The 15,370-nt window shown below is 53.8% G+C and overlaps 2 protein-coding genes across 2 annotated transcripts; one reads left to right on the top strand and one right to left on the bottom strand.

Annotated features, from left to right (window-relative positions):
* Positions 1-11,419: 11,419 nt before the first annotated feature.
* EV422DRAFT_508620 (uncharacterized protein) lies at positions 11,420-12,592 on the top strand (the record flags this gene model as incomplete). Its single annotated transcript, XM_053068760.1, has 5 exons — positions 11,420-11,699; positions 11,721-11,888; positions 12,000-12,166; positions 12,211-12,237; positions 12,275-12,592. 5 exons carry the CDS (start codon positions 11,420-11,422, stop codon positions 12,590-12,592), a joined length of 960 nt encoding a protein of 319 aa, XP_052922751.1.
* Positions 12,593-14,236: 1,644 nt separating this feature from the next.
* EV422DRAFT_570246 (uncharacterized protein) lies at positions 14,237-15,287 on the bottom strand (the record flags this gene model as incomplete). Its single annotated transcript, XM_053072857.1, has 2 exons — positions 14,237-15,133; positions 15,213-15,287. The coding sequence occupies 2 exons, from the start codon at positions 15,285-15,287 to the stop codon at positions 14,237-14,239; spliced, it is 972 nt and encodes a 323-aa protein (XP_052922750.1).
* Between the last annotated feature and the right edge of the window lie 83 nt (positions 15,288-15,370).

The raw sequence follows: 15,370 nt of genomic DNA, 5'->3' as shown, positions 1-15,370 counted from the left end.
TTGTTTCCGATGCGACAATGAGAGACCCAGAGTCCAGCAGACAGTGGTGCAAACGCAGGTTTATCGGTAGGATCGTATGTTGTAGGCCGAGCAGAGCTACCGAGGGGCTCTAATGACCTTGGAAAAAACTCGAAGATTGATTTGTAGTAGTATTTGTAGTATTCGCAGAGTTGACGGCGTCATCGAGAATTTCCGTGATGCGTGACCCAGCATCAACCTGATTGGCTGAACCTTGTTGTTGATTAGGTTGGCGACTGCGCTGCTGAGTTTGAGCGCCACGACCGCGCTGTCAAAAACCACCGTGTCGGTTCTGGGTTTGCGAGCCTTGCTGTCAATTTTTGGGATTTGACCAGCATTCAACACTCCAATGTCCCATTTTGTTACAAAGGGGACAAGGAGTCATTGGACGTTGACGAGGAACGTGAGTAGTTTGCCATTGTCCACGTCGACGGAAGGGCTGTTGACGTTGGTAGAGAACTTGACCTGTAGTGAGACGACTCACTCCAGGGGGATAGTATGACGTACTGAGGGCATTGAGCCCAAAGGTCATATCACCTAAGTCTTGCTCGAATTCCGTAATTCGAGAATTGGTGTAAAGGGCAAATCGTCCGCCACGACCACTGCCACGACTACCTCGACCGCGACTGGCTCCGCCGCCGCCACAAGCACTTGTTGCCGAGGCGATCGGACGAGGCGTATTGGCTTGCTTGCCGTCAGTGAACCTGTGAGCCACATGAGCACGACGAGCTGCAGTGATAGCTTGATCGAGAGTGATAGGGGTGTTGATATTGGTAGTGCCCGAGACTTCGAAGTTCGTAACGGCTTCAGCGAGATAATGACTGATTACCGTATTCCTGAGAAGACCGGCCTTGAAGTATCGAATCTGATCGATAAGGGGAATTGTACCTTGGGTGTTATCGAGACGATGAGCAGCTTCGAGCTCATTATTGGTGTCTTGAAACTCCTTGATATATTTCTCAAGAGAGTCGCCGAGCTTGAGGCCAGAGAGCTTGAGCTCAATAGTATTACGCAAATTGCGAGGATAAAAGTGAGCGACAAGAGCCGTTTCAAAACCTGCCCAATTTGCGGGAGGTCCAGCGGCGTAAGTCGTATTGTACCACTCAAGAGCAGTACCCTTGAGGGAGGTAGTGAGCGTAGGAGCATACTCTGCCATAGTAAAGGGTATGGCATTGGCAGCTCCAGTACCGTCTGTTCCAGCTGCTACAGCCGGGACAGTGAAAGACTCGAGAAAGTTGTGGTGAGATGTAACGAACTCTTCGGTCTTTTTGGCAGCTTTGGCGCCATCGTATTCGACGAGCTTGTTCTCGCAAGCGTCCATAAGAAGTCTGAAGCGTTCGGCTCGTTGGGTGTCTTGCGTAACAGCACACTGCTGAGTAGCAAAAGCAGCTGCGACAGCCGCAACGATAGCTTGAGTTTGTGCGTCCTCAACGTCGATACCTCTGTCGCCAATCGAAGAGCTTCTCTAACTCGGGCTTTCGATATCGAAGAGCCGCTTGCGGACGCTGCGGACGAAGCGCGCGTAGAGCGCGTAGTCGGTCGTGAGGGTCCTGGCGGAGGTGCAGCTGGAGGGGCTGCTGGTCTCACCGTCTTATGGGCCGTTTGCGTCTTACGAGCTTGGGTGGCCAGCCCGGGTCTCAGATCAAGTAAAAGTAAAGAGATATAATATGAAATACAAGTGAAGATGAGATATCCCCGACAAGGGCCGCAGTGTAGTTCAAGGTTTTTGTCAATCCAAGGGTATTGATTATAACGACACCTACGCTCCAACCCTACCCATGTCAGTTCTTCGCCTTTTCCTCTCCATTGCTGTCTCTCTCGGTATGGAAATCCATCCACTCAACGTCCCCAACGCGTTCTTACGCAGCGATATCGATGGACCCGTCTATGTTGAACAATTTCAAGGCTACGAAGATCTGCACAAGCTGCGTGCAGACTGGGTATACCTCTTACGCAAGGCTCTATATGGTCTGACGCAATCTCCGCTTCTCTGGTACCGTACCCTTTGCAAAACCCTCAGTTCTCTCGGCTTTACTGCGCTAAAGAACTGCCCTTGCGTCTTCTATCGCTGCGCGACAACGATGCGCACTCTGGTCGCCCTCCGGATGCTCCTTATCTATGTGGACAATTTCATCGCCTGCTGCTTTCCCTTACACGTCAAGCAAGTGAAAGGTGAACTATGTTCTCATTTCAACTGTACGGATCTCGGTCCCATCAAAAACTGCCTGGGTCTGGTCTTCAATTACCAGCTCTCGCCGTCCGGGAACCAACTCAAAATCAGCAATGTTACCTCTATCGACGGTTTACTCGAACGATTTGGACAACAAAAAGCTACCCCGGTCTCTACGCCGTGCGCCGTCTCTGCGCGTACCCGACCACCTCCGCAAGCCCCCCTTTTCCTAACAAGCTTCTCTACCAGGAAGCAGTTGGGGCCCTCACGTGGGCATCCATTACCTGGCGCTGGGATATTTCAACTGCCGTAGGCTTCGTCGCACGTCAAGTCTCAGCTTCTACCCAAGCCGACTGGAATGATGTACTTCGCATCATGCGCTACCTGAAAGGTACCTGCACCTTCGAGCTTACCTACAAGTCCGGTCATTCAGATCAGGCTGGACTTAGCGTCTATACAGACGCATCCTACGCAGACGATGTCAACAACCGCAAATCTACCGCGGGCATCGCCAGCTTCTTCAAAGGCCAGCTTATCTACTGGGAAAGCACCAAACAGAAGTGTGTAGCTCTCAGCTCCACGGAAGCTGAGTATATCGCCGCAGCCCTTGGTTACAACGAGGTCTACTGGCTCTGCTCGATCATCGCGAAGGTCTTCGGCGACGAATACGGCAACATCAAGGACCCCACGCCAATCCACATTGACAATCAAAGCGCCCGCAAGATTGCCAACTCCACGGCTATTAGTCAAAGCTCCAAACACATCTACGTACGCTACCACAAGCTACACGACGGCGTGGCAAAGAAAGACGTCGTACTCCTCGACAGCGCAACGCAGGAACAACTGGCTAATTACTTCACAAAGCCCTTTCCTCCCGAGACACATACGAAATTTATTCAAGCAATTCAAGAAGGTCATGTCGCTAGCAATAGACAGCCGGCGACGACTACGTCCGAATGAGACATACAGAACACACATACTGGGGCAGCTTCTGGGCACTATATACGACTTCAGCACCTTACCCTGCCACCATGATAGCCGCCGCTGCCCCGGCACCGGTGGCTCCACTGGCTCCGGCTCCGCCTCCACCAGGCGAACCCCCTGGACCACCTCCCCCGCCGTTTCCGTCACCGTCTCCATCATCACTCGAAGAGGAATCATCCATGTGCTTTCGCAAGTACTGGAGTCGCTTCATCATCTTGTCTCGCTCCCGTCTCTAGGCCGCATCACTGCGGCGCTTTGCCTCTTTCATTTTCTCCTTCGTTATGCCGCCTTTTCCTTTATATCGCGACTCCAAGACTGCCTTACATCCCAGGTAGTCCGCCTCCTCCATCAATGCCTTGAACAACCCCTTCTTTCGCTTCGATCGATCCAGTTTCGCCTTCGTAAACGCCAGGTGCTTGGCGAGGTTCTCATGGTTATCCTTCCGGTACCTCAACGTTGCCACCTCCGTCGCCAATCGAAGAGCTTCCCTCACTCGGGCTTTCGACATCGAAGAGTCGCTTGTCCCCGGTTAGGGTTCCCGTAGTTTATTTCCTCACGTGACTCCCCTCCCGCTTACGCCACGCTTCCGCGTACGGGACTTCACTCTTTTCTTCCCTTCCGGACCTCGCGTCCTCTTTCTGCTTCAGACTTCTCTGCATTACTTCTTATACAATACAGTACTACATCTCACACAACATAGAGTTCGCTCAGTCATCTGCTTCCTCTGCCGACTACTGCTAAGTGAAACTAGCTACGGGAACCCTAACTAAGGACTCGGGAGGATGATACCTCCAACACCCCCACTCAAACTCACGAGTCTATCTAAGTGAAAGATAAATCTGAACAATGAGTAGAAGGTGATCGTGCGCGAGAAGTGGGCGGTTGCGGGATGTGTATTATACGCCGGTATGGATGCGAAGACCTTGATTACTGGACGTATAGGTAAGCGCGACGGTGCGGGTTCGTTGAATGCAGCGCATGATGTGAAGTACATCTTCCCGGGCGGCTTGGGTACGGAGCTGAGACCTGACGACGACAAAATGAAGCCGACGGCAGTTGAAATGTTGCAGCGCCGAGATGCCCACGTGACGGCCCCCACTGCTTCCGGGTGGAGAAGAGTGTTCAAATGGGGAAACTGCAGAGGCGGGTTGGGTACGCGCTGAAATGGCGTATGGTGTGGAAGCCGGGGTAGCGTTTTGTTGTCCAAATCGGGTTAATCCGTCGATGGGGGTAACGCCTTTGAGTCTCTTTATCAGTGCATTTTGCAGCTGATATAAGAGGTTTGGTAAGACCGGGACCTGAAAAACACCCCGCGGGGAGCGGGCGCGTTGCCACTGGACGTAGGGTGGATGAGAATCCCCGCAAGTCCAATAAGGCGGTGGTGGTCTTGAAGAGATGGATCTAGTACGGTGTCCTTTTTCTGCGAAGTAAGGGTACTAGAATCCATACAGCCCGAATTCGCCGTGAAGAGGCAGTCGTCGTGTGTGGCTGGGATTTGAACGTGCATGGCGTGCGCCATGGAAGGGGCAGCGGGGGCCTCCTTCTTATTGTTCATTGGGGATGTTACCAAGGTAACTGTTACTGGGGTAACTGGCTGCCGTTCCGGGGCTTGATAAGCGTATGGAGCGGTGTAGGCCGTTGCGCGCTGAGAAGGCGCATGAGGTGGCTGTCGTCCCGGGGCTTGATAAGCGTATGGGATGGAGTAAGCCGTAGCGCACTGAGAAGGCACATGGGGTGGCCTCAGAGGTTCACTTCGGTGATCAGCGAAAGGAGGGCCTTGAGTGCCGGGTTGAGGTGCCGGTGTAGGGCTAGCCAAATCAGAACAAGTGCTGAATACTGGCGATTGGGTGAGCGGGTTCACTGAGGGGACGGTAGGTCCGCCTTGTTGTGGCGCTCGTTCCTGATTCAAGAGAGAGGTAACTAGTCCAGCCGTCCTCTCAGCGAAGAAGCCTTCTTCCTGCTTGATAGGAATATACCCTTCCTGATTGGGATCCATAATTGGGGCCGTCAGGAATGGGTTGATTTCGGTTTCCACGGCTCCGCGCAATTCAGGCGCATCCACATACGGCGTGGTTGCGTCTCTCAACTCTGCCAAAGTTGCAGAAAACCTCTCCTTCCCCTTCTCCCCTTCCACATATCCACCAGGCATTTTGTCGGCGTCAGCGGGTCCAGGCAAGCGCGTATTAGGGGCAGAGGGCTTGCCGGCTGCTAATGCAGCAGAGCGTGCTTTCTGAGTTTGTTGAATCGAAGTTGGGAGTCGGCGCCGGGAGACCAAGAGTTCTTTATCCTGACCCACCCGCTAGTTGCGGGCGGAGCCAGGGCTCATAACCACTTAGCAGTAGTCGGCAGAGGAAGCAGATGACTGAGCGAACTCTATGTATGGTGAGATGTAGTCCTGAGAAGTATGTATTCAAGTCTCTTGTGGAAAGAGGACGCGAGGTCCGTAGGGGAAGAAAAGAGTGAAGTCCCGTACGCGTAAGCGTGGCGTAAGCGGGAGGTGAGTCACAAGGGGAACCTAGCTACAGGAACCCTAACTAAGGACTCGGGAGGATGATACCTCCAACAGGGATAATGTTGGGCTGGAGAAGGCCGTACGGTTTGTGTCGACTGGATTTCGCTTGGCTACAGATATCGCAGGACTTGACGTAGGCTTTGACAAAGCGCCACTGGCTGGGCCACCAGTAGTTGCGGGAGACGAGTTCGAGGGTCCTGGATACCCCAAAGTGGCCGGCTAGGGGTGTACTGTGCATGTCGTGGCAGACTTCAGCTCGGAGCTCGTTGGTGGGGACATAGACCAGGTTATCGCGCAGCAGGATCCCAACTTCATCTGAGAACCGCTTGATACGATCTTGGGTTTCCTCGGTTCGTTGGGCGAGGGGTATCTTGAGCTTTTCGCGAATGGTCTTAGCAAGGGGATCAGAGGCCTGGGCGGCCTTAATCTTGTCAAGCAGCGTGGTATCCGTGGGTGTGAGGTAGGCCGCGGCGTCGGGAGTCAAAATTGTGGTTGCCTGGGAGCGGAACGCTTCCTCCCCCTTTTTTAGCTCATGTTCGGAGCGTCGGGAGAGGGCATCGGCTTGGTGCTGCTGGGAACCGGGGCGATAGGTAATGACAAAGTCAAAATCCGAGAAGAATATCGACCAGCGGGGTTGGCGGCGGTTCAGGGTGCGGGTGGTCATGAAGTACTGAAGGTTTTTATGGTCGGAGTAAACGGTGATCTTGTGACGGGCGCCAATGAGATGGTGTCCCCACTGGGCAAAGGAGTCTTGGATGTCCAGAAGTTCCTTGTCGTAGATCTCGTAGTTGATCTCTTCGGCCGTGAATTTGCAAGAGTGGAAGGCCACGGGGTGGAGCTGATTGTCCTGGTCAGGTTGGAGGAGAATTGCGCCAAGAGCGAAGTCGGAGGCGTCAGTTTCGACGACGAAGGGCTTCTCTGGGTCAGGGTGAGCAAGGCTGGGGGCGGTGGTGAATGCTTTCTTCAGGTTCTCAAAGGCGGTGTTTGCGGCGGGTGTCCGGGCGTACGGGATGTCTTTCCGGGTCAGGGCTGTGAGCGGGGCAGCGATCTTGGAATAACCTTGGATGAATCGGCGATAGAAGTTGGCAAAGCCGAGGAACCGCTGGACGCCTTTGTCAGTCTTGGGAGGTTCCCAATCCGTGATGGCAGCGATCTTCTTGGGGTCCATCTGGATGCCTTTCTCGGAGATGATGAAGCCTAGGAACTCAACGGATTCGCGATTGAATTTGCACTTCTCGGGTTTGGCGTACAACCCATGCTGTCGGAGGCGGGACAAGACTTTGCGGACATGTCTGGGGTGATCTTCGGGGTTCTTGGAGAATATCAGGATATTGTCGAGGTAGACGACAACAAACACATCGAGAATGTTGCAGAAGATGTCGTTCATCAGGTATTGGAAGACGCCAGGAGCATTGCTGAGTCCAAAGGGCATGACATTGTATTCGAATAGGCCGTAGCGGCAGCGGAAGGCTGTCTTCCATTCATCGCCCGGGCGCATGCGTAAGAGGTTATAAGCGCCGCGGAGGTCAATCTTGGTGAGACGGCGGGCGCCGCGCAAACGATCCATGATACCGTTGATCAGGGGCAGGGGGTAGCGATTCTTCACAGTGATGCTGTTCAGGCCTCGATAATCCATGCAGAGGCGGAGAGAACCGTCCTTTTTCTTCACGAATAAGACTGGCGCACCGGCAGGGGACTTTGAGGGTTTGATGAATCCTTTGGCGAGGTTTTCTTCGAGGTATTCGCAGAGTGCCTTCATTTCTGGTTTGCTGAGGCTGTACATCGGGCCGAAAGGTGGCTGCTTGCCTTCTTCCAGATCAATTGGACAGTCGTAGGGCCGGTGCTCGGGGAGAGTGTCAGCATTTCTTTTTTCGAGAACGTCGGCAAAGTCTTGATACTCGGGGGGCAGGAAGTCTTTGATGTCTTTCTCGGGTGTCGGGGGGTTACTGGGGCTAGGCGAGGCCGGGGGATCGGGTTTCGCAGGGTTGGCGTAGGCGACAAAGACCTGGTCATGCCTTGCTGCGCCCCGAAAGGCTGGGGCGGAGATGAACGAGACTCGGAGCGGCGTGGGAGCCGATTCTGGGGTGCTGGAGCGAGATACCTTGGGTACTGGAATCGACCATGTTTCGTCGACGGGGACTTCATCCTGGGGGATACGGATCAAGGGCTCGGGGGTTCTGGCGGGTGCTGGGCTCGGGGGTGCTGGGGAGTTGTCCCAATTCGCGAATTCATGGTACTGGCAGTCGCAACGGAAACCGACCGAAAGGTTCTTGAAGTCAAGGTTAACGTCGTGGAGGCGGAGCCAGGGGAGACCAAGGAGGATTGGAGCATGGGGTGATTTGGTGACATGGAAGACGAGTTCTTCGAAGTGGTCGTCGACCCACATGCCTACTGGTTGGGTGTGATGGGTGATTGGCCCAGCAGAGCTGGGTTGACCGTCAACGAGTTCGATCGTCAGTGGACGCTGATGCGGGACTAGGGCGGTGCGGTGTTTGCGGGCAAAGTCTCTGTCGATGAAGCAGGACAGGGCACCGTTGTCGATCATGGCTGAGGTAGGTATCGGGGCGCGGCTGGATGATACCATGATGGTAACGGGGTAGTTGAAGGGTTTGACGGGACCCAGCACAAGCATGGCGCGGGGGTTAATTTCGGAGTTTTCGACATGGGCAGCGGCTAGGAGGGTTGTGTCGGCTATAACGGAGTCGGGAACCAGGGGGGTGGCCTCTCTTGTTGCAGGAGCTGCGAGGTTAGGAGGCCCGGGGCGGTGTGTGTTGTCCAGTCGCTGGGGCTTTACTGCGGCTGGACTTTGGGAAAACCCTGTTCGGTGGAGGGTTCTTTGATGTCGACGTTGGCGGCACGGGTGGTGGTCTTGTTCTTGACGGGGCAGACTTTTGCAATGTGCCCCGCGCCACCCCAGTAAAGCCAGAGGTTGTTGGAAATGCGGCGTTGGCGTTCCTGAAGGCTCAGAGGGCCGCGGGGACGAGCGGCGTCAATCTGCATAGGCTCGCTGTGGTCGACAGTGGTGGTAGTAGTAAACGAGGTGTGGGGAACCGGGAAGGTCTGGCGGCTTCTGTTTCGCTGCAGGCGGCGCTCAAACAGCCGGTTATCGCACTGGATAGCCTGCTCCATCACCACATCAATGGTGGCCGCAGGGGGCATTGTGAGCATCAGGTCTTTGACGTCTTCTTTGAGGCCACGGCGGAAGGTAGCAATCAGGGCCTGGTCATTCCAGGAGACATCGCATTGTAGCTGGCGGAACTCAGCAACGTACTCGGTTGCTGCACGGGTTTGGCGAAGGTTCTGGAGCTTGTTTTCAGAGGTGCGGACCCTGTCGCTGTCTCCGAAGACCGATTGCATCTGACTGATAAAACTATTGAAGTCCTGAAGGCTGTAATCTTGGCGTTCGACTAGGGGCGCCATCCAGGCTTGCGCAGTGCCGGTGAGGTAGGTGCCAATAGTTTGGATCTTGATGATGTCGCTGGGGTAGCGGTCAGGCTGGTGAGCAAGCATCAACCGGATGTTGTTCAACCACCCACAGAATTTGCTGCGGGTACCATCAAACTTCTCGGGCGAGCTGATTCTTGGCTCCAGAGCTCCAGGAGCCGGGTTGGTGACTTGACGACGGGCGTACGCATCGGCTTGAACCTGGGTGGCAATGTTCTGGGCAGCTTGTGCGTCGGCTTGCGCTTGCGCTAGGTTGGCCTGCAAGTTGGCGTTTTGGCTTTGCAAGGCGGCGATGGCTTGGCACATATCATTCCATTGTTCGGCGGTGAAAGGTACGGATCCGGATTGGGACATGGTGAAAAGGTTTGGCAGATGCAGGGCTTGACGGGTTCTGAACATCGCAGTGTTGGAGCAGATCAAACTGTTATGATCTCAACGACTGAGGCGGAAGCAAAGTAGAGAAGACAAGGCGAGAGCGATGGGCGACAAGAGATTGTATTGGCAAAACAAGAGACAAGGACTAGAACAAGAGACGAGAAGAACTGGTGTTGATCTGCTGGGGAGGAAGGGAATGGACGAAGAGAGGCCGGCTATTTATAGATAGGCAACCCAGCAGATCAGAGAACAACAACAACAAGAGGGGCTGGGGGGCGCCAGCTATGCTCCTAGAGCGTGCGTGGCGAGCGTAGAGAGCATTGCTACAGCTGCTGGCTATGGGGAAGCAGTGGGGGGTGTGGAGAAGCCGAGGGGGGATTGGCGAAATGAGAGGAGAGAGGAGGAGTGGCGATATTGCAAGAGGATTGGCAAAATGAGAGGAGAGAGGGGGAGTGGCATTGACATTGACATTGACACTGACATTGACACTGACATTGACATTGACATTGGCGTTTGACATCTGACGGTTGACATTGGCGGCTGTCAGTAGGTAAGCTTATGGTATGGGCGCGTCGTCCATAACATCATCTGAGAAACGCTTGATACGATCCTGGGCTTCTCCGGTCCGTTGGGCAAGGGAGATCTTGAGCTGTTCGTGGATGGTCTTTGCAAGGTCATCAGTGGTGTAGGCAACTTTGATCTTTTCGAGGATTGCAGAATCAAGGGGAGTGAGGAATGCAGCGGCAACGCAGCGGCAGCAGGAATGCAGCGGCAATGCTGGAGCCTGAGCCTTGGAGCCTGAGGCTGGCGTAGGGGGTTTCGCAACCTCTTTGGCAGGTTTTGCAGCTGCAGCTTGCTTTGGTCCTGCCGTCGTTGCCGTCTTTGCGTCTGCAGGGGCAGCCGGTTCGACAGGTATTCCAAATCGCTTTGCCCTAGCTATCTGCTGCTCTTCTTCCGTCATTGCAGCCTGCCAAAGATAGGAGGATGTTGAGCGCAATGAATACTTTCATGATTACACCTTGGGGCAATCTTCCACAGACTTACCTTATCACCAGCAGGTGGTGTGTGTTGTGTCGGGGATATCTCATATTTGCGGTTGCTGCACTTCCCGAAATTCCGCTGTGGATGAAAAGCCCTAACCCTAAACCCCAACCCTAACCCTAAGGAAAAGCCTGCAAAACGAGGTGGTTTACCCCTTTCTCTATAGACAACGCAGCATAGACTACTAGTACAACCTGACCTTTGTCGGCTACTGCCGATCTAGTAGGTTATGAGCCCTGGTTGCAAAGTTGAAGAAATCTACGGTTCAGAATCATACGAAGATAAGGAGTAGTGGAACAATTGCCTTTGGTGGTTAAGCTGGATGGGTTGTATGCGGATTTGTGTCGGCAGCAACATGTATGATGTGGGGGTGGAGGAAGGGGGTTGCCAGCTCTTGGACAACATCCGGTGGATGCATATACTGCGGGCAGTTTCCCCTCCTACATGCTTTTTCAAAAGCTCAAATGGAATATAGCTTGCAAGTTGTGTCAGGCTTTCCGTATTTGAGGCTGGAGATTGTAGCAGAGGTTATGAAAAAGCGGTAGTTGTACGGAACAGAAACGCTGTGCGCATTGTAGCTTCCTCCCTACTCTAATAGGGCATTCTCAACCCCAACTACCATGTATGACCCATCCAGAATCTCATTCTACTCATTTAACGACCGATGACACAAGGAGTCCACACTTCCTTTGATCGGGGTTTCTAATCTGCAATCTATCGCTACTGAGTTCGCCTAACTAAAAGCAGTCAGGGATCTGCCTCCGGAAGATGCGGGTTGCATTTTTTGCCGCGCTCTGTCCACAGTGGGTCAACTCCCAATGCTGAAGTAAGGCGGACAACACCTTGAACCGCCGTCCGCAATTGATGCAGGGATAATGATCTGGCTCGTGGGTGATCAAATGTTCGTTGAGTTGGCTGAGTTGCGGAAAGGACCTGTTACAAACGCAGCAAGCATAACCCAAGCCGTTCCAACTTCTGCTGGTGGCTTTCTCCGGAAGGGAAGGATGATCTCCGTAAGTTATTCGAGGCTGGAGAATGGTACCAGGGAGTCCCGTAGCACGCTCGCGTACACGGACGATGTTCTTGATTTGTTTGCGGGTCATTGGCATGACCTCGCAATTGCCGGATTCGACGTGTTACGTCAGACCCAAGAAGGTCCGGAATGATTCCCCACAGTAGTTGCAATCCACCGTCCGCTGCGTATGAATTCCCGAGTTTACGTGCTGGTCGAAGTCTTGCTCTCGGCGGAAGGTGCGGCCGCAATCGGCACAGCTGGGATGCTCTTCTTCGATGTGACGGGCGAGGGCATCGTTGTCTTGGCAGACGTTGTTGCAGTATTCGCAGGTAGAATGATATTGATGGAGGTGGTCGGAGTAGTCACTGTCGCTCCAGAAGTACTCCTTGCACCAGGCGCATTTGACATGCACGGCGCGCGAGTGTTGATGCAATGACTAGGGGGTCGAGAACACCCTGGCGCAATCAGTGCAAGGGAAGTGGGTCGCCCACTCATGCTGGTAGAGAGAGCTGCTCGTATGGAAGCACCTGTCGCAGATGGCACAGTCGTAATACATGGCGCCCAAGGCTCAGGCAATGGTTTCCGTTCCAGTTCCGTTGGCTGTAAGGTAAGCCAGGAAAAGCGCAAGGCAGCGTCGACGCTTTCCTGCAGCGGACTGCCCGCAAGGTCAAGGAAACGGTGTGTTGTATACTGTATATGTACTGTATATGCCAAGGAAGAAGGAAGAGCAGAATGCGTTTTGGACAGCGCCTCGATGACTTTTGACTTGGAGCGGACGGCAATGGCATCCACGCGTGTCAACGGCATATCCGGAGCATCCGGACGAGACAAGACGGCAGCCTCACCGCACGACATCGGCGTTGGCCCCATTACGCCTCATTGCCCCTCAGCCACTCGACGGGCACCGCGAGCATCCAGCTCATATGCTCTCTCGCCCCGCTCGCTCATCCGGAGCAACTCCGACAGTGGACTTCCATACCCAATTTCAAAAACCGGGAATAACGCGAGGACGGTGTTCTTAAAGGTTTGGTAACTTTGCTGTGCTGCTACATTCACCTTCTTGTTGGTTGGAATCCAACCGCCTTAAAGGGCGCTTTCTTCATTCGTCCAGCCATCGCTATCATGCCGAGCGTGAAGTCCATCCTCGAAACAGCGCGCTCTAGCGCAACAAGCATGCATTGGGGATGTCCTAATGGACGTAAATGCTCGTGCCATTTAAAAAAAGGAGTTCTGAAGGCAAAAGAAATGTTCATGAGAATATACCAGTAAACAATGTAACGCATCTAAATGGCACGCAACGTAGTGTGCTTCCTTGATATTTTGAAAGATGTATATGGATCAGTTTGTAATGGAACTATGGTACATGGGAAGAGGGAAAATACGACGTGTTATTTCTGTGATCTTACCTTGCGGAGCGTTGGACCGTGAGGAATACTGCTATGCGCACTACATCGCGTCTATTCAGAGTTAAAGCCGCGATGCTACATTCGCCATGCATTGCTCTCAGAGTGCTCCATCCTCAACCCATCGTTGGGACTTGGGATTTCAACTCTGAGGTGCTTGAGAGAATGACGCTGCGCGAGGAGCAGAGGATGCTGGTGCAGATCCAGCAGGTAACAAATGTACATCGCATAGTCGGACGGTCTCAAACTAATGTTGCCCTCCTGGCAGATTGCAGAGGCCACTCAAGCCTGCCTCGCATATCAATACTTTGATAAGGTATGCTTGTTCCAGAATCATAGAACGTGGAATTGCGTTCGCGCTGAAGGAAGCCGTCTGTTTTCAGCGAGTCGTAATCAACACAGACAACGCCGATACCGTGCAAGAAGTTTTGGAAAGGCTCTCCGCAATGGAGAAATTCGTACACGACAACGTTGTATGTCTGAGCTTGGTTTGAGACTAAGATACCATTCCTGCATACACTTATTCATTCTCCCACCGTCCAGATCAATCTTCCAGTCCCAGTCGTTTCTTGAGATGTCGTCCTCGTCAGTTTGCATCAGGATTGGCGTATGCAGCAACCTATTGGAATCAAAGCCTTCGGCGCGCTGGCCACTGCATGCTTTTGCCACCTCGCTTCTTGCCCTGCACATAGTGTAAATATGTAGCTGATTTAAATACCTTTGCCTTCGATTCTGGTTGCGGAGAGACCTGTGGGCGATGAATTGACAGCATGCCGCTTGGCGGAGCGTGACGTGGGCTTGTGCCATCTCAACCTCCTGCTGTCCTTCCACTGTCAATTGCAAGCCCCACCAGTGCCACCACCGCCCTTCCCGTTCATCTCTTTCGCAAACGTTTGTTCTTATTTGACCTGTATGCATAGACGAGAGCCACACAAATTCAAGAAACTCTATGCGGAACTTGCCGATGAGAACTCGAAACCGCCTAGTATAAGAGGGAGTAATAGGGGGGAAACGAGGACACTGCCTCCTACTTTCTCCTTCATGTTGCAATCCCCGCTCCTTTTGGTGTAAAGCCATTGGTGAATATTGTTCGGGCTTGGGTGATATCTCTTCTTTTGACAGATGAGCCAATGCGAGCGGGGTGTAATATTGTTCTGCGTTGGCCGTTGTTTTTGGTTCTGAGATTTTTGGTGCTTTCCAGTCGGGGGTGGACGGTGTCAGCGTGCATCGTTCTACGCATCCCCCCCATCGCTCCCGCAACCCCTCCTCCCCACCTACTCCTTCGCCCGCATCTTCTTATTTGCAGCCTGCATCTTCTTATTCGCAATATGCTTCTTAACCTGCGCCATGCTCATCCCATGTACTTTCTCAAAAAACACGGCTGCAAGCTTGTTCCAGTCTCCGCCACACTCCGGCCACGCTGTACATAGCACGTGGCTTTCCAAAGGGCTGAGCGCAACGGGGGTGAGGAGGCTGGTGTCAGCGCCATCGGAGGTGCTGGTGTTGATGGGAACTGTGCTGCGGGGCTTACGTGCCGCAGCCGGCTTCTTAGGTTTCTCGGCAGCAGCTTTTTTGTCGTTGGTCTGCTTTTTCTCCGTACCGTTACCGTTGTTACCATTGCTGCCCTCTCCACGCACCGCATTGTCGGGGTCTTGGTCGTTTCCATCCATCTCGTTCTCATTGCCATCACCGTTATTACTCTTCCCGCGCGCCGCCATATTGTGGTCAAAGTGGCTTCCATCTGCTTCGTTCTTCACGCTGTTCCCCTCGCTACTCCCCGCACCACCCGTCATCCTATCAGCGCCATTTGCGCCCCCTTCATCCACTCCACCACCACGCCCTTCATCTCCATCTTCAGCCTTTACTTCCTTCTCAACAACGCCAGCCTTCTTCCTCGGCTCCCTCACCCGCTTCTTCGCCTCTGTCACAGGCCCGTCCTGCACATCCTGTTGCACAGCGGGGGTATCAGCGGCACCCTCAGTCTTGACGTCAGCGGTTCTCTTCGTAGCCCGTTTACGTGCCGGCGGCGCACCCAGGGCAGCGTCACCGTTCGCGCGGCGTCTGCGTTTGGGTTTGACTTCCTCTTCTGTCACATCGGTTTGGTTCAGTGTGTCCGAGGGCGTTGTGGTCGCGGCAGAGGTCGCGGGTTTGCGTTTGCGTTTTGGGAGCTGCTGTCGGAGGGTTCATGAGGGCGTGGGAGGTTTTGGTGAGGTGAGGGGATGGGAAACGGAGAGGGGACAGAGTGGGTACCTTTGGCTCGGTAGTAGAAACAACCATCTCCTCCTCCTCTTCAACCTCTTCGACCTCTCCACCGTTCTCATCCATCGAAGCGGTGGATTCGAGGCCGTGGGCCAGCAGATGCACATGGATCACCAACAGTCAGATCCAAACCCTTCTCTCGGCGTGGG

The sequence above is a fragment of the Fimicolochytrium jonesii genome (assembly GCF_025526975.1).
Source record: "Fimicolochytrium jonesii strain JEL569 chromosome Unknown EV422scaffold_25, whole genome shotgun sequence".
NCBI lineage: Eukaryota > Fungi > Chytridiomycota > Chytridiomycetes > Spizellomycetales > Powellomycetaceae > Fimicolochytrium > Fimicolochytrium jonesii.
The sequence above is the reverse complement of the archived record's forward strand: the minus strand, read 5'-3'. Positions and strand labels throughout refer to the sequence as shown.